This window comes from Cercospora kikuchii (genome assembly GCF_019650295.1).
Source record: "Cercospora kikuchii DNA, contig_00002, whole genome shotgun sequence".
NCBI lineage: Eukaryota > Fungi > Ascomycota > Dothideomycetes > Mycosphaerellales > Mycosphaerellaceae > Cercospora > Cercospora kikuchii.
The window spans coordinates 2,509,085-2,526,292 of record NW_025408583.1 but is presented as its reverse complement, the minus strand read 5'-3'; the positions used below and the strand labels follow the sequence as shown (position 1 = coordinate 2,526,292).

Sequence of the window (17,208 nt, the reverse complement as noted above, 5' to 3'; positions counted from 1 at the left end):
GATTTCGTTAGATGATGGTCGACGGCTTACGCTTGTTGTACTGCGTAGTGGTTGTGGTGGTTGATGATCGTCGTTCGTCACAGACTAGAGATGCTGTGTTGTGTCCAAGATTGGAATGAATGGCCAAAGGACTTTGGTATATTGGTCGACTTGCTGGTGCAACCTGGTGTGATGATCATGCCCATGGGGACGCCCCAGGACTTATATCTGCACCACAGCATCTCGCCAGCTCTTGCCCATACTGCCAGAGAGACCTGATGTTCGCAGTCCAGATCGCGCTACGAGAATTGAATTGCCGCTACTGCAGGAAAGCTCAGACTTGGCGATACATCCAGGCTGAACTATGGGCGAACGCCACAGCTGTGCGCGTGTTGATTCGGTCCGTAGATTCTGCGGGTCATGCTGTGCGGCTGTCCCCAGCGCATCGTCCCATGGGGCTCCAGTGGTTGCAGGCGCGCTTGCAGGCACGCTTTGTGGGCGTGGCAGCATGTGAGATGCCGCACTCTGGTTTTGCCCCAGAGTGCGATGCAAGTCTGTGCGGCTCATGGCTTGAAGCTCACGCTCTGATCTTTGCGGGGCGACTGAGACGATCAGGCGGGGAAGAGGTGTGCGCATGATTGTCCTCGAAAGCTTGGCCTCGAGACATGCGGAGTCGGTGCGCATCATGGCCAAGCTGTAGAGTCGTCGCTGCTGAAGAAGCAAAGAGCGGCTGGGAGGCTCTGCCCGCTGTGCAGCCTAGCAACTCTTGCCTGCGTCATTTCCGATGTGCGCGCATGCGCCAAATTGATTCTTCGGCAGCGCGTACAGTAGTCCGTCACTACTGTCCTCGGTGGTGCTGATGTGTGTGGTTGGGAGGTCGGAGGCTGTCCAGACACTACATCCCCACACCGAACGAACAGCCTGCAGTCGCCGCTTCCTGGGCAAGATCCCTTCTAGCGTGCTTCTAGCGCGCTTCTTCATTCGGGCCTTCTGAACAGTTTCGCCGAGCCGCCGTGATTGGGCAGACTCCATGCCTTGTATGGACCCACTTCACCGATGGCGTCCAATCCACACACGGCGGCTGAAGTCCAAGTCGAAACTCACGAGGACACGGTCTCTCACTCGCCGCTTGGAGGCTACGATGATGATGCTTTAGGACATACCATCCGCACTATGAACCGCTTAGCACGTCCGTGCACGCTGTAATATGGCAAGCTCACTCAGCATTGGATGGGAAATGAGTGCCAGAAACTTGCGGTCAAACGGTTGACAGGCGCTCAACAAGGCGTGAAGGCGCTGGCGAGACGGCAAGGACTCTCTCATCATCTTCTTGCGAGACGGCGGCGTTGCCAGCTAGTCATGGTCCGACTTGGAGATCCTCGGCTCTCCTCCTTCCATCAGAACACAAACATGCGAGACTGTTGATCGTTGACGATCTGATAGTCTCGCCTTCAGTTACACACGCAGGGTCATGAGGGGTACGGGTGGCTTGATGATGAGCTATCGCTGCACACGACCTCTTACGGTGATCACTGCGCCATTCATTTCATGTTTCCAACCCCGAGCAGTCAACATCTTTCTAACAGCAGGACCAAGCTTGCTCCGACCGCCTTCGCTGTGTTTACCAAGCCCGACCACGATATCATATCCAGACTGCCTCTCGCTCGCGCCAATGCGACCGTTGGCACGTGCCTCACCCAAACCTCCCCACCATTGCTCGACCTTCTCCTGGGCGATTCTCACTCCGTTCAACACATCGATTCCATGGAGGTCGAGCTGCGTGGAGTTGGACTGAGAAGCTGCCAGTTGATCAGCGGCGGTAGCATTGGCGCCAGATGAAAGCGCATAGTAATCGCGACTCAGCTGTCCATAGTAGGCAGCTACACCACCCATGAGCCGGTCCGACTTCGCCTTGCGATGAGCAGCGTACGCCTGAGCCAATGCAGCGTTCCTAGCAGCAGCATACGTGGTCGCGCGCTCTCGAGCTTCCAGATTCTGGGAATTCAGCACATCGGCCCTGCCATGTTGTAGCCTCCTGGAGAAAGTAGCAGGCGAAGCAGCTTCGGTGTCAAGATTTGGTCGGACATAGGCAGGAATGATCTCAATACCACCTTGACGTGGAGATTTCGCAATCAGCGCTTCGGCCAATTCGCGCGCCGCTCCAGTCGAAGGATAGGACAAGTCAATCAAAGCAGCGATGTAGTCTTTCGCAACGGACGGATATTCCTGGCTGAGATCGTGCGCTGTTGCAGCTTTCACGGGATCTTCCAACAAAGCAGCGGCACCCTCGGCCAGATGAGTCTTTAGGACAGCCGCAATAGTTTTGGGTCGAGATGCACCACTCGTATGGTACATTGTCGCAATGACCGATGAGGGCTTCCCAGTCCGGGTGGCAATGAATTCTATGTCTCGACTGGAGCCTTGCCACGCATTGGAGCTGTTCGCAGTGGGTTCACTAGGGGAAGCAGGGCGAGAGATGGTGAGATTGTCGCGAGACGATTGTTGGGGTCTCTTCCTCACCTTGCCCTTGCGATTGCGACGGGCGGTGTTCTCCTCGAAAAAGGCATCCACGCCTTTGGCTGGTAATTTGGCTCCACTTTCGCCGTCTTCTGCCTCCCGTAGGTAGATCTGGCTAAGAAGCTCCTCTAAAGCAGAATGCCATTTCCCGTGACATTTGCGCAAAGTATACTGGACCGTGTAACGACTGAGTCGGCCATCAATGATGCTTTCTAGCAGTTGAATTTTCGTGGTCTCATCTAGATTTTCGAGCTCCTCTGCAACATCGCTGTTCGCAGTCAAATTGCTTTCATCCGCCGTATCGCTATCCAGATCTAAAGATTGATATCCAGCTGACAGACTCGTGAGATCTGTTTCTCTTGATACTGTCGTGTTGGTCTCTCCTGGGCATGATCCTGGTATGTTGGTGGGCAATCCATCATCTTCCCTTCCGCCCGTGCCAGACGCGTCGAATCCCAGCTGCTCCTCGAGAAGCGCTGATTCCTTGAGCTGGTCGAGCGCGAGCTTCGCTTCGGCTAGTTGGCCCTCATTATTGATATCGTAATCCGACAAGATGGCAGACAAAAGAGCAGGGTCGAGTGGTGGGCAGTATACTGCCTCGAATTGACTGTAGGCATCAGCCATCTTCGATATCTTGGTGTACGATCCGACAGCTTGAACTTCGCGCGCAACGCGTCATCGTATCATCTCCAGAGAAATCATCTGTACTGCTGCTGGCTGTGAAATCGAGGGCAGGCATATGTGCATATGTGTGTCGGCGCTATTTGCTGTCGGTTGAAAAGTAGTGGCAACGATGACGAGTGGTCTAAAATGTGGAGTCACGTGTGGCGTCCCCCGACTTCGCCTATCCGGGCCTATCCCCGACATGGTACTGCTCCTGCTGCTCAACATTGGGTTTTGAATCAGCTCCTGCTGAACATCACTTTGACACTGGGCTCTGAGATGGCTGACATAGCGCCAACAAAGACAATCGTCTACAAGACGGTTGACGCGTTGCAGATATCACTAGACATCTATTTGCCATCGGGCAGTTCCTCCAAAGTACCTATTCTACTCTGGTACCATGGTGGTGGCCTTCTCCAAGGCCATCGCAGCCAGCTCACTCCATGGATGCGCAGAGCAGTTGAAGATCAAAAGCTTGCAGTCATATCCGCCGATTACCGCTTTGCTCCTCAAGTCGGCGTCGCAGATATCCTACAAGACGTTCAAGATGGCATTCGGTTCATCAGGACCGAGCTTGCAAGCCATTTGGATAATTCAAATACCGTTGACCAAACAAGACTAGCAGTCTCTGGCAGCTCAGCTGGTGGCTATCTGGCACTGCTGGCTGGATTATATGTCGATCCCAAGCCTAATGTAATTTTGCCAATCTACCCAATGTGAGTATATGATAGAACGAGATCCGCAGCTGCTATGTCTATTTCATTGATTGCCCGTCGGTGTAAACAGCTAGTCTGGTGCTGACGCTCTCCCGCACCTATCAGCACAGATCCTTTGGGCACATTCTTCACAAATCCGCAGCCGCCAGCGATGGGAAGACCATTGAAGCCAAGAGAAGAGCTGGCTGAATTTCTCGATCCAAGTGCTGCACCCGTAGCCAATAATCCCGGTGACTCGTTGAGGCAAAATATGTACATGCGTATGCAAGCCGACGCATCCCTCGCAAAGCTGTGGAGAGTACCGGAAGACCAAGCAGCGGCGAAAAAATGGAGGCTCTCGAGAAATGTCTACGAGTCCAGGTTGCCGCCTGCTTATTTCCTACACGGTGATGCAGGTAAGCGATGGGTAAGCAACAGTGACTGGAATACCGCAAGCTGATTCACGCGAAGACACGGCCGTGGGTGTCGAGCAAGCCGATGAAGTCGTAGGCGCTATGCTCGGATGTGGCATCGAGGTCGAATACGAGCGGCCACCTGGAAAAGACCATTTTCTCGATGCAGGTCCAGAGTATGAGAATGAAGTGCTCTGGGCCTTTATGCGCAAGCATCTGAAGTGAGTGAACTGCAATGATGGAAAAGCTGGAGACCATCCGAGTTCCGCGCTGCTTGTTCTGCTGAGAGGATGGTACGTAGATTGGACTCGCGATGCGGTGCCGGTCGTGATACATGTATGGATCATATTTATCAGCCTCGAGGTCTCTGAACTGCGGAATCAGGCCTCTCTATGTATACGCGATCGTTGTGAAATGCGCAGGTCGACTCCATGCGCCTGACAAATCATCGCTCACGTCGTTGCGCTATTGCTTACTGCCCAGGACACTCTGTACAGCCTCAATGACATTCTTGTGCACGTCCTTGGGAGCTGCCACGACTCCTTTATTCTGCAGTAGAGTGCGACCATGGCTGAAGTCCAGTCTGTTCCCATCAACATCGGTAACCTGACCGCCGGCCTCGCGGACAATCAGATCTCCGGCAGCGTGATCCCAAATTTTCTCCACGTAGTCCTTCTTGACCGGAAGCCGCAAGTAGAGATCACCAGCACCGCGGGCAATGCTGCCATACTTTGCTTGGCTGTCCATTCGGACGGAAGGCTTCGTAATGCCGAGCTTGTTGGCAATCTGAACTGAATCGCTCTGGTTGCTATGTCCTGCCTCTACAGACTCGCAAAAAGTGGCATCCGCAATATTTGAGATGGGCTTCATCTGGATTTTCGAAGACGAAGCGAGTGAACCAGCTCCCAGTGGCCGGCTCGCAGCACCTTGACCAAGGACAGCGGAGAATAGTACGCCCTTACCCTCCTCATCGCTAGCATCAGCTCCAATGTTCTCCTCCAGCGGCTTCGAGTCAGAGACTGGCAAGTTGGGGCAGCCTAGCACGCCCACTTTGACGTCTCCATCGACCATGAGGCCCAAGCACACAGCATATTGACCCCCACGCAGGAAACCTTTGGTGCCATCGATAGGATCAATCGCCCATATCCTACCTGTGTTTCCGCCTTTGCTGTCGCCCTTGTCGATAATATCCAGCATTGCTTCCGGCGAGCTCAGCGGCCCTCCCAATTGCTTCTCGGCAGCTGCGTCCGACAGCGATGTGTTCTTTACCAGCTCCCAGACCGTATTGCGGAGCGTCTCATTCTCACGAAGGTCCCGCGCCTCCTCTTCTGCGACAATCTCATCGTTGGGGAAGTTGTGCTGCAGCGCGCCGATGATGAGGGCTTGAGCGCCGAAGTCGCCGATGGTCACGGGCGAAGCATCGCTCTTATTCAATGTGCCTTTGGCGTTCTGGTGGAAGACGGCCTTGGTCAAGAGTGAAGCGCGCTGCACGGCAAGCAGTGCGACGTCAAGCTCGTGGGAGTAGTCGCCGGAAGCCATGGTGTACTGCAGGCGTTGCTGTCGATATGCGGCGGGGAGGAAATGAGAGGAGAGCAAGCGCAGACGAGGCACTACCGAGGGCAGAAAAGAAGCAGCCAGGATGAAAATTGAGAGGCAGAGTAAGTTTCGTAGAAATTTGGTCATGTCTTTCGTCGCTTGACGTTTTGCGCTGGCGCTGCTGCAGCACATTCGCAGCCGAAGTCGGGCAAATGCCCCACGCTCCGACGAGTGCGTGCTGCGCACGAGTCTCGACGCCCTCAGCGATTTCGAACTCGCGCTGCCAACTGTAACTATCTAATTGGTACCGTGCACCGCTCTGCACCCTCCCTCGCTGGATGAGAGTCATTGCTTGCCGATGCCCGCTACGCAGCGTGCGTCTGTCATCGCAGCAGTTTCCGCTCCGCTAGGCACGTTTGGCACCGCATATCTTCCACGTTGATACCCAGAAATGCAGTACTCCGGTACCTCAGTCGCGCGGGTGAGCTCAATCTGCTCCATCATGGTATGTCCGTGAGCCAAACATGCTGCAGTCCAAAGAGGACTTAAATCATGTCGCGTTGAATTCCCGTGAGGCAATCCTGTTGTACGTCGCATGCCGTAACGATAACATCGGAGTTTTCCCTCTGTCTTGTGATGTTGTGGCTTGAGAGCCGGCATATAGGTGACTCTCCACCTATGCGTTTGACCACTGTCCATGAAGCTTCGCAGGGTCGAAGAATGCCTGATAATGTTGGGTGTTTCATTTGGCCATTCCTCCATCCTCCTCTACCATCGCGATCCGTAAGAGCCGCCACCCCCACCACGCCCACGTCCTCTAAATCCTCCTCTGCCTCCCCCACCGTAGTTGTTCCTGCCGCCGTAACCTCCGCCATAGCCGTCGTCGTAGCCTCTGTCATCGGCAGGCTCATGTCTGATTGGCGCCTGGCGTCCTTTCAGCTCCTTTGACAGGCGCTCGGCCTCTTTGCGCATCTGAGCATATCCCAAATGCATCTTGCCAAAGAAATGGTCCGCTAAGCGCCGGTCGTTGTCGAGGCGGGACAGATATGCTCCACATACGTCGCATACTTGCAATTTCTGGTGCCCACTAGGTCCAGAAGTGTCCGACAGCGACTTCAGTTCGCGCTCACGCTCTTCTTTTTGCAGTTTCTTGAGCTTCAAGTTGTGGAATTCTTGCACAGCCAGATTCACTGCGCCTTGCTCGGACAGTATTTCAACTTCCAGCATGCCTGCTTCGATGGTCCTGGTCAGATCGCCGATCTGCTTGAGCAGCGCATTGGTTTGGCGGATTTCATCAGGTGTTTTTTCCAAACGTCGCTGGGCCGCATCGATACGACGATCGCACTCGCTGACATAGGCCCCAATGTCGCGCTGGTAGTCGAAGTCGAACCCCCATTCGCGCTTCTGCGCATCCGATGCAGCCTGATACTCCTCACGCAGATTTGGCTGATGCTGTTTGCTGCAGGCGCCGATGTCTTGCTTGGTGTTGGTGAACAGATCGTGGGGGCAGCTGCCGCACAAGTACGAGCGGCAGACCTTGGGGTCGGTAATGGTGAGGGCGGACTGTTTGACCATGCCCGGCGCCGCGAGCATGGAGTCGCCCATGAGCTGCTCGAGCAGCTTGCGCTGTTCGGCGGCCATGTTGTACGGAGGCACAGCGCGTGTGCGGGTGTTGATGTTGCTGTGCAAGTCGACTGTTCGACTTTCCACGATGCGGTACCTGGTCTAGTTGCAAGGCTGCATCCGTCGGCGTTCGGAGCTGCGAACGCCGACGCGACCCCACCGGAGAGACTAACTACCACGACACGTCTCCCACAGTCGCGCTGAGAAGCTGTCCGCTGCGGAGGGACAGCACCAGCGTCATGAGGTTGGCATTGTCGCTGCTGGCTCTGCCCGCCAGCCTGATCAGCGCTGCCTACGCCGCCGCGCTCGCCGACTACACCGAGCACCTTCATCTACGCCCGCTGCCAGGGGGCGCTCTCTACGCCGGCTTCAACTTCACGGCCTCGACGACGCTCGCCGACTATGACAACCAGCACTTTCGCTTCTTTCCTCGATCTCTGGCCCAGATACTACAGTATACCCACACTACGGAACTCCACCTCCGCTTCGCGCTCGGCCGCTGGGATGAAGAGAGTTGGGGCAGTCGGCCGCGTAATGGGCGCCGCGAGGGCGGTACCGGCGTTGAGCTTTGGGCATGGATGGAAGGCAGCTCGCGCGACGAGGCTGAAGAGCGATGGAGTGGCCTGGTCAACAGCCTAAGTGGCCTTTTCTGCGCCAGTCTCAACTTCATTGACCAGACCAAGACCATTCAGCCAATACTGACCTTCGACCCCGAGGGGCCGTTATTGCACCGGAGCTCGAATCTTCACTTGATGCACGGCATGTTGCCACACGAAGTCGTCTGCACCGAGAATTTGACTCCGTTTCTTAAGCTCTTGCCATGCAAGGGCAAGGCCGGCGTGTCCAGCTTGCTTGATGGCCACAAAGTGTTCGATGCCAACTGGCAGACCATGTCGATCGATGTCCGGCCGCGCTGCAGCGGCGAGGGACAGTGTTTGCTCGAGATTGATCAGACCGTCGACCTGGTTGTCGACCTTGAACGGAGCATGCGTCCACAGGATAACCCCATTCCTCGTCCTCCTCCCATTGAACAAATCCCATGTGACGAGAGCAAGCCTTACAATGGTCATGATACCTGCTATCCGAAGGTGCTGCAGGGTGACATGGAATGGTCGTTGAGTCGTATCTTCGGCCGACCCATACAAGGAAGCTGTGCGCTCGGTCTCACACAGGATACCGCCGAAGTCTCGTTGGAGGTGCCATCCTCACGGCAAGTAGAGATCACACCAAGCACCGCTGCCACCTCCCAGCATGAGGGCCAATGGCGATCGTATCGTCTATCGCAGAATGCAGAATTTGATCTATCTTCACCAGAACAAGCCATCTCCGGCCCCGACCAAGATCACGTAGAGCTGCTACATGCAAGCAGGCAAATCACTGGCTACGGGCAAGAGCGAGGCGGTATGCATACCGTCATTGTGAATCCGTACGCGACGCCCATCCGTATCGTGTACCTCGAGAGTCTACCGTGGTTCCTCAGGCCATATATGCACACCCTGCGGATCGACGGAGCCGGAACGGAGAAGATGTACTACACACCTGCCATCGATCGACGCAAGGGAACTCATCTCGAGCTACTGCTGAATGTGCCAGCAAATTCCACAGTCCAGTTGACCTACGACTTCGAGAAGGCCATTCTGCGCTACACTGAGTACCCGCCCGATGCGAATAGAGGGTTTGATGTGCCCCCAGCCATCATCAGAGTCTTGCCATCATCAGGGGAAGAAGCCGACAGTTTTCTGCGGACGACCTCACTTCTGTTGCCTCTGCCAACGCCCGACTTCAGTATGCCTTACAATGTCATCATCCTGACTTCGACAGTCATTGCTCTTGGCTTTGGTAGCATCTTCAATCTTCTGATCCGACGATTCGTACTATTGGAAGAAGTGCCCAAATCTCCACTGGCTGGTCTGGTGAGCCGCATACGTGCCCAAATAGGCAAGCTAAGGGGTCAACGTGCCGCTCCCTCGACATCTCCGAGCTCGTCAGCAAACATGGCCCCGTTGGGTACACTCGCAACCGCGAGCGGCTCAGCTTTGGACCACGATCTAGGGACACTATATTCGCGCAAAACAGGAACCAGACTTGTTGACGCGAATGGCAGATAGATTGAGCAATACATGAAATTGAACGTGTTCTGGTTTCAACCACGTGCTTGGATGAATCTGCGCCTCAAAGAGTTGTGTGCACAGGACGTGAGGCTGCCTTTCGTATCTATGAGTAGGTCTATGATTTCCTAGTAAGCTATATTCACCAGCCGCCGGCCAATCTCAGGTGGTTGCGAAACGCTTGGCATAGCATAAGCAGCACGCTGTCGCCATCGTTCTCACATCACGACTCATGTCGCGATTCACTGCTCCCTGGATCGTCCTAGCATCTCCTTGCCGAAACCATCCCGGCCTTCGTGCACAGTAACTCTCTCTGCGGCTTTGACCAGGTCGTAGACGATCTTGTCGTGAACAACGCTATCCTTCTGGTAGTCGCTGTGATCACGCACGAAATGACGAATCCACTTCGCAGCGGTCCACAACGTACCGTTCGCGCGTCCTCTAATCAGAGCCAGATATTGCGCCAGCTCGCATCTAGTCTCGACATCCACATTGATGCTGTCAAGGTAGGATTCGACCAGAGGGATAAGACCGGGAAAACCGCCGTCCGCTTTGCCATTGATAATCTCGTCTACCGTCATGAGTTCGTACTCATCTTCGACAGGACCTGGGCTTGGTGGTCTGCTAGCCTGGGGGGTGTTAGTGCCAGAAGGAGGTGCTGACGCGCCATTGAGTCGGGGCGATCTCTTTGGCAAAGGATCTTTGCGGAAGTAGAATTTGTCGTTGAGCACAGCGTCCCGTTTATGTGCAGTCTCCATATTCTCTGTCGTCCGAGGTATAGGTAGATAGAAGTTGAGGCCGAAGCTCAGGATTGCGCGAGTGATGAGTACCACGAAAACGGAGAATGCAGCGTTCTCAAAATCAGTGATCTGAATCTCCATTGGCCGGACCTCGACGCGCCACCCAATGTCGCTACCTGGTGGAGGCGGCTTGAACCGCATGTGCTGCCAGTTTGTGCTCTGCAGGTTCTCAAAGTGATCGGTCTTGTCGAGATCAAGCTCTTTCAAGTCTTCGTTGAAGACAACGATCGGATCGCGAATGAACAGATGCGCAAAGTGTGTCGCCAGTAGATCGTCCATTCCTCCATCGACTAGGCGCGATTTCAGCTTCTCGTCTACAATCAAATCCGGATCGAGATACTCCTGTCGTAGCCGCGGGTCTTGAGCAATATAGGTACTGTTACTGGCATATCGTGATTTAGGAATGCGCCATCGGTCGTTCACAAGTGGTTTCTCGCCTAGCTCCTCGGGCGTGCGATCATCAACAGCCCGGCTGATCTGGTTCCAGCGAACGTCGGTATCGGCTAAAAAGCCTTTGTAGATAGGCGTTGCTGCCGTGAGAGCGAGGAGGATTGGCCCCAGTGGTGAGAGTTGATCGTACATTATGCGGCCCTCGGTGACGTTCTTGGCCTGAAAGGTGATTTGCAGACAACACGAGCCCATTCCAAATGCCATTGCGTCCATGTAGATGTGATCGTCTTTGGCGGCACCATTTCTCACGTCATCATCTTCGGGCCAGTCGTGCAGATCGTAGTTGACAGTCGGGTCCTTCCATGGGCTCGGCGTGTTCGTGTCGTGGAACACTGGCACATTGAGCTCTACTTTCCGCCCCCTGCGCCACCGAATGTTTGCCGCCAGAGTCGGAAATCTGATATGAGGGTTCGCGATCTCATCCGGAACAAATTGCGAGCGAAGCTTGGGGCCCGATGGAGGAAAATATGGAGTAATCGATTTGCGATCGCCCAACAGCGGGAATGTGGTCAGTGTGATGGGATACTCGTGCTGATAGATGTGGTCCTTTGCAATTTTGCGTCTCCATTTCATGTCCGTTTCCACATCGAGGAGATCTTTCAAGTTGATGCTCCAAGGTTTGCCGGGTGTGGCTTCCAGCATGAATCGACCGAATTCGGGATGAAATGTCGGAGCAGGCCATGAAGATCTGCCTGCGTGTCAGTGAGTTCTTGTTGCGCAGGGATGGGACATCTCACTTCACCACGCCTTTTGCCAGGTCCGGTACACCTCCACCCTGTCTGAGTAATTCTTCATCTCTGGCGAGGGCCTCCAGGATCTCTGCTTGGCGTAGCGAGAGCTTGACCTCTTTCTTCTCATCATCGAAGGAAACGACCAGGTACTCGATCTTGTCTCGAGTCAACTCCATCGTTCTGGACGGACCAGCGCTGCTTACCATACCTCATCGCCCCATAACAAGGCATCGCGCTCCTTGCCCTTTGAGCGGTTCCAGATGGCCAGCAGTTGCTTTCGGCAGCGTTAGCGATGGTGAGTTGTCGCGAGCTTTGTGCGTGCAGACATACCTCGATGCCCCACTCTCGCACGTGTGCAGCGACCTTCTTGGCCTCTGGCCATTCGAGCGGCGTTCCCACGGCACTAGACTCGCGATCAACGTTGGTTCTTGCGATGACTCGACGGCGAGGGGCATTTCCTACAGCAGCCCCATCGTGTTCTCGGTCGTGTGCGAGCGTGTTCCAAAGCTGCAGGGATACGCAGTGTCACCGCCGACTCTGCAGGTGCGTGCTCGAGGCAGAATCGTGGTCAGAAAAGGGCATTTGGGTCGAGTCGCGGCCGGTTTCGCGGCGCTATGTCGAGCACGACATGCGCTCTCGTTTTTCGCCCCTCCGCTTTCTCCACGCGCTGTTGGGCACTCGCCAGGGTCCTGGTCCTGGTCGTGGGCAGCAGCAGCGAGTGGCGAGCGACTGCTGTCGATCCTGGCCTGGGGGCTGCACACTCGAGAAGTATTGATGGCGCGGAAATATGTTGGTGGCGCAATGGCGACAATTAATCAGCAATCGATGATGTCCTGCTGCGCTCATCCAATCGTCCCCGCCGTCCTGCGGGGCCATCTCTCGGAAAAACTCTCCACCGGAAAGTCTTCACTTCAGCATGCTATACACGACAACGCGAGAGCTCGTGAGCCTCCAGGCCTGTCTGCCCTCTAGTCTACTGCCTGTAATAACTATGAAAATACCCTCCTTGCAAACCGTAGCCTTGCGAAATGCTGCGCGCCTTCCACAACCGGAACACAATGTTTCCATAGGCGTCTCTCTCATAGCGCACTGCGGCGCGGTTGGTGAAGAATAGCGGGATTGTTTCGTGGTGGCGAACTCGCCTGTCCATCTATGTACACCTTCCTTAGTTGCCATGATCCAGGCCACAATCTCCACTCCGATGGCGACACATACAATTTGTGCCGCCTCACGCTGTGCGTGCCAACGCCGTCCCATGCAGAATCCCGAGCTCTGATAAGCTCCTCGAGGATGAACGGCCGTGGAAACCAAAGTCAACGCCGATCCCTCCAATAAAACATCCCCTCAATCTCCATGGCGCTCTGCCAGATTTGAGAGGGACTTCGTGCAACTCGTTGCGGCAAATTCATCCATCTTACGCCTGGCCAAGCAGGCTTTCATAGCGTCTCATAATGCTGCACAACTCTTTTCCCACATCGCAAAGAATTTTTCTCATAAACTCCGGAACTATGCCCTCGCGAGGGAAAAAAAATGCCGAAGTCGGGTATCGCTAAATGTTAAGCACATGCAGTAGCAGAGTACAACTGTTCCACGTGCGTCAAAAAGGACCAGCTATTACTGGTGACATGTGGCAGGTCGGCAGGGAGTAAAGCCCTGCCGAGGCCTTTTCAAGGCATGTTTTCTTTCGGTCGCAGATTCGAACTGCCGATGCTCGTGCTTTTGTTGTTTCCATTGTTTTTCCGCGTCAGTTTGGCATAGTGGAGGCCACAAGCATTGCAGAGTGTTCGCGCGCCATCCGGTCCTCGTCGCCACTCTGGAGTCTCGGCTCGATTGCAGCTATGACAACGGCCAGGCGGCGCGGCTCTCCCACGACGCTTCTTGGTGTCGACACCAGCGAAGCCACCGCCTTTGCTGTCTTCGCCATCATGGTGTTGGCCATCCGGCGCAGATGATTGGCGCTGGTCGTACAGCTTGTGCTGTTGCCTCTGATCTGCCGCTTGCTGCTCAAACAGAGCTTGTTGCTGTAAAACCACGTCACGAATCTTGATCAAACAATCGTGTGCTACCCTCGACTTGTTGATCATATCATCGACTTCCACAAGCCCGGGAAGGGTATTGAGTGAAGCGCCTGATCGCTGAGTGTGATGCATGCGATCCCCATACCGACGAGAGAAATCGCTCAGAATACCGCTCGTGGAAGCAATCTAAACGGTCATTAGCAAACGCAAATATTTCGTGGGTGCATCCGCGAGCACCATTAGTGCGGTGAAAGATACCTCGTTTAGAGATGCCTCCAGATCGAAAAAGTCCAGATGACGCTTTACAGTGTTGCTATGATGCGCCAGCCCACGGTCTTCGAAGCGGGAGCTCCCAGTCTTCAACCCACTCTGCAGAGGCCTCGGTGGTCCATAGGTGGTCGAGGGTTGGTAGATCGGTCCGGAGGAATTGCTCGTGGATGCCCCAGACTCAGCATAGCGGGGTGGATACGGAGCATAGCCGTAAGGAAAACTGGAGGGAGGGCCCATCGAGTTGCTTGAACGTGCAGGATGCGACGGTTCATGAGGAGGCGACCTCTCTTCTGCACGAGATAGGGCCGCTGGCTGGGAAGGTTGCCGGGTCTGTTCGTGCGAGTTCTGCAGGTAGATGGGCTTGGACTCTGCAGCGGAGGTGTACACCGTAGATGCTGGCCGGCCTGATTCTGCAGGAGGATACGAGGACTGGCGGGGCGGCTCTGGTCGGTGTTGTGACTGATAGTTATTGGAACTCGGAAATGTGGCCGACGATAGAGCCTGGGGAGGCTCCATAGGATACGACCTCCGAGGGGATGGCGACTGTGGCGTGGGAGCGTGCGACTGCGCAAGATGCGACGACTGCAGTGGTGCAGGCGGAGCGGGTGTCGAAGCGAACGATGAAGGGTTATCTACGTTCCCCAGCGCTTCTGAGATGGACGGCAGCGATTGCCGGGGTTTGATGCTTTCCTTCTCATTTTCGCTCGTCCTGCGCGACTCTGGCGGTGTTTGGACGGAGTGTGGCCAGGTGTTTGTCGGCGGAGCAGCATTGGCGTGACTGTACGGGGGCGGAGGGCCTGGAGGGTAGTGATAGGTGGGACTGGCACCAGCGCTGGCAGACAAACTTTGGGGCGTGCCATTGCTGCGTTGCTGGTAGGCGTCGTCTTCGCGCTTAACTTTGTCGCCTTCGAGGTAGCTCAGGGCGGGCAGCTGCGGTCTGAGAGCGAGAGTGGTCAGCATCAGCATTGAAGTCATTCGCCGCTCGCTCGACGGCGACGACGAGAGCATTCCAGCTGGACGGCGTCAGGGTCAGCGACGTACCGGCGGCTGGCGTCCATGGTCGGGCAAGTGTCCAGAGAGCAGCGAGGCTACGAGAGGATGTCGGCTAGCGACTGTGTACGGCGGGCGAGGGCTGCGGTCGGAGAGAGTAGTGGAAGCCCTCATGCCTCGACGATGCGGAGATCGACAAGATCTGATGGTGCCCGCCAGGCAGGGGAGTGCCTGGGTGCGCAGAGATGAGCGGGTTCCTCGCGTGGTTTTGCCCGGATTTCTGGCGACAACGGTGGATGATGATGGGACACGCCAAATGGGTGCACGCCTTTTGCACGCAGCGCTGGACGAGACGAGACGAGTTCGGCTCGCCAGTGCCAGCAGCAGCAGCAGGGCAGGGCGACGGTGGGGCCAAAAGTACGGCCCAAAAAGTACTGGCAGCGCGACGCTCTCGAGCAGCGTACAGTAGCGCGGCCGTCGGGACGATATCGAGCCACCGCCAGATCTCGCTCCGTAGCGAGACGCAGTTCTGAGGGGTTTCTCTCTTTCGCCACTGTCCCGAATTGGGGTAGCGCGTCCTACTATCAAGCGCTCCAGACTGCGTTTGATCATGATCAGAGGAAGTGGACTTGCCACTCCAGATGGCATGCGTGACTTCAGATGTTCATATGGAGACTTGAACACGTCAAGCACTCCTCTCCACAGGCTCGCAGCTCCGAGCACTCGAGTGCTCCAGTCCTCGCCAAGATACAAAAATAGATCTTTCTTGAGCGTAACTTACGCAAGATTTCACCCGCCAGTGATGCAAGATCTCGGAATGGCTGAATACGATATCGTAGTGTGGCCAGGGTGCGCTCAGGGTGGTTCCAGCGATGATGACAGGCCATCCGATCGAGATCATCGGAGCATGCAACACCCCATCACATACCCAGGCAGGCCGTGCATCCTGTGCATCCTTTGCAGATGATGATGATAACACGATGCGAGCACTGCTGGGCTCACGACTCTCCGTCTACGCATTCCCGCAGCCTCCATGTCGCACCGCTCTCTGCCTGCCTGCCCGCCGCTTTTATTGTTTCTCGTCGCACACGCTGTCATGCCGCGCCGGAGCCTGCAGATCGGATGGAGATCGCACATCTAGAACTCTGTTTCACTACCGTGCCCGCTGGTTTCGCACATGCCCGATATACGCGCGAGAGACAATTGCGCCCCGTCAGCAGACACGCCGTCTATCTCGCACGCTCCATCGTCTCATCAGCGCATCTCGTTTGGCTGTCGGCCATGGCAGCGGCGCAGGGCCACGACGCCTTTCTGCGGTTCAGCAGCCACGGATTGTGTGCCCAGTTCATGCACACCAATTCCATGCTCCCTGCAGCCTTTCGATCAGAGATGAGCCAATCCACGGCATGGTACGTCTCGGCAAGGATCCCTCCGGACGCCGCCTGTCAGCGCCAGGTACGCAACATCGCGTGCGCCCTCTTTTCCATGCACGATTCACTGCTGTATGCCCTATGCCGCGCTTTTGCACTTGAATGAGATCTTGTGACAGCAGCGAGTAGCAGGTCGTGTGTGCGTGTTGATTCTCCATACTGTGCTGTCTGTTACCACTGTGTCCGCTTGTCCACAGTCTCTCTGTTGATTCAGAGACTTCGCCGATCCGGAGCATCCAGACCTTCGATACGCATCGGACAGCTGTGACTGGCTGGATCTTGGATCTGCATGCAGCCGCCGAAAGTCTCATAGCTTTTGCAAAATACGGACTTTGCCAAGCGTACACGTTGAACATTCCCGTGGAGAAAGTGCTTCTTCCAGAGCGAGCATGCAGATTTTCCCTCCTCGTTGTCCTTGACGCTGCATCGCGATTGGCTCAATCATGCAAATGCCAGAGGCCGTTTGGACCGCCGTGTCCATTGCTCCTTGCGGTTGACGAGACAGGGTGAAGCGAGCCGCAGTAACGAGATGCGATGATCTGTGCAACAGTTCCACTCTGCGGCCGTAATATTCGAACGAGCGCACAACTGTTCACTGGTCTGCACGAAGCCGCTGTCATCAGCTCTGCGGCCAACGTACACGGAAAGCCAGCACAGCAACAAGTGGTGGACAACTGGCCAGCGGCGACTGTCGCACTTCTCGCCGCTGGTGTCTCAGACGGGGACAGACATACTTCCCTGCCGACCTTTTGCCATGCGCACGCATGAGGACCCTGGCCACAAGATCGTGCAGCTGATGAGTGCGGTGGCAGGGCTATCGAGTCTAATCGAGATGAGTGGTTCGGCAGTAGTAACTTCCATCGGGCACCAACATTCCGCGAGACATTCATCAATCGTTGCCGGCGGGGAGGACCCGACCTCTGCAGGTTCTCTTGATTGACAGCGTGGCACGTTGGGCGCGTCGACTTCTTGACAGCAGCAGTGC

The 17,208-nt window shown here is 55.6% G+C and overlaps 7 protein-coding genes across 7 annotated transcripts; 2 read left to right on the top strand and 5 right to left on the bottom strand.

Moving 5' to 3' along the window:
- Positions 1–1,479: 1,479 nt before the first annotated feature.
- Positions 1,480–3,120, bottom strand: CKM354_000322500 (uncharacterized protein; the record flags this gene model as incomplete). Its single annotated transcript, XM_044798410.1, has 1 exon — positions 1,480–3,120. One exon carries the CDS (start codon positions 3,118–3,120, stop codon positions 1,480–1,482), a length of 1,641 nt encoding a protein of 546 aa, XP_044654345.1.
- A 318-nt stretch (positions 3,121–3,438) lies between these two features.
- CKM354_000322400 (uncharacterized protein) lies at positions 3,439–4,492 on the top strand (the record flags this gene model as incomplete). The annotated part of the gene is made up of 3 exons (XM_044798409.1): positions 3,439–3,875; positions 3,981–4,270; positions 4,326–4,492. 3 exons carry the CDS (start codon positions 3,439–3,441, stop codon positions 4,490–4,492), a joined length of 894 nt encoding a protein of 297 aa, XP_044654344.1.
- A 240-nt stretch (positions 4,493–4,732) lies between these two features.
- On the bottom strand, positions 4,733–5,806 carry CKM354_000322300 (uncharacterized protein; the record flags this gene model as incomplete). The annotated part of the gene is made up of 1 exon (XM_044798408.1): positions 4,733–5,806. The coding sequence occupies one exon, from the start codon at positions 5,804–5,806 to the stop codon at positions 4,733–4,735; it is 1,074 nt and encodes a 357-aa protein (XP_044654343.1).
- Positions 5,807–6,571: 765 nt separating this feature from the next.
- Positions 6,572–7,444, bottom strand: CKM354_000322200 (uncharacterized protein; the record flags this gene model as incomplete). Its single annotated transcript, XM_044798407.1, has 1 exon — positions 6,572–7,444. One exon carries the CDS (start codon positions 7,442–7,444, stop codon positions 6,572–6,574), a length of 873 nt encoding a protein of 290 aa, XP_044654342.1.
- Positions 7,445–7,665: 221 nt separating this feature from the next.
- CKM354_000322100 (GPI-anchor transamidase subunit GPI16) lies at positions 7,666–9,534 on the top strand (the record flags this gene model as incomplete). The annotated part of the gene is made up of 1 exon (XM_044798406.1): positions 7,666–9,534. One exon carries the CDS (start codon positions 7,666–7,668, stop codon positions 9,532–9,534), a length of 1,869 nt encoding a protein of 622 aa, XP_044654341.1.
- Positions 9,535–9,776: 242 nt separating this feature from the next.
- On the bottom strand, positions 9,777–11,988 carry CKM354_000322000 (glutamate--cysteine ligase; the record flags this gene model as incomplete). Its single annotated transcript, XM_044798405.1, has 5 exons — positions 9,777–11,472; positions 11,522–11,670; positions 11,724–11,789; positions 11,846–11,918; positions 11,978–11,988. The coding sequence occupies 5 exons, from the start codon at positions 11,986–11,988 to the stop codon at positions 9,777–9,779; spliced, it is 1,995 nt and encodes a 664-aa protein (XP_044654340.1).
- Positions 11,989–13,182: 1,194 nt separating this feature from the next.
- Positions 13,183–14,861, bottom strand: CKM354_000321900 (uncharacterized protein; the record flags this gene model as incomplete). Its single annotated transcript, XM_044798404.1, has 3 exons — positions 13,183–13,719; positions 13,792–14,740; positions 14,845–14,861. 3 exons carry the CDS (start codon positions 14,859–14,861, stop codon positions 13,183–13,185), a joined length of 1,503 nt encoding a protein of 500 aa, XP_044654339.1.
- Between the last annotated feature and the right edge of the window lie 2,347 nt (positions 14,862–17,208).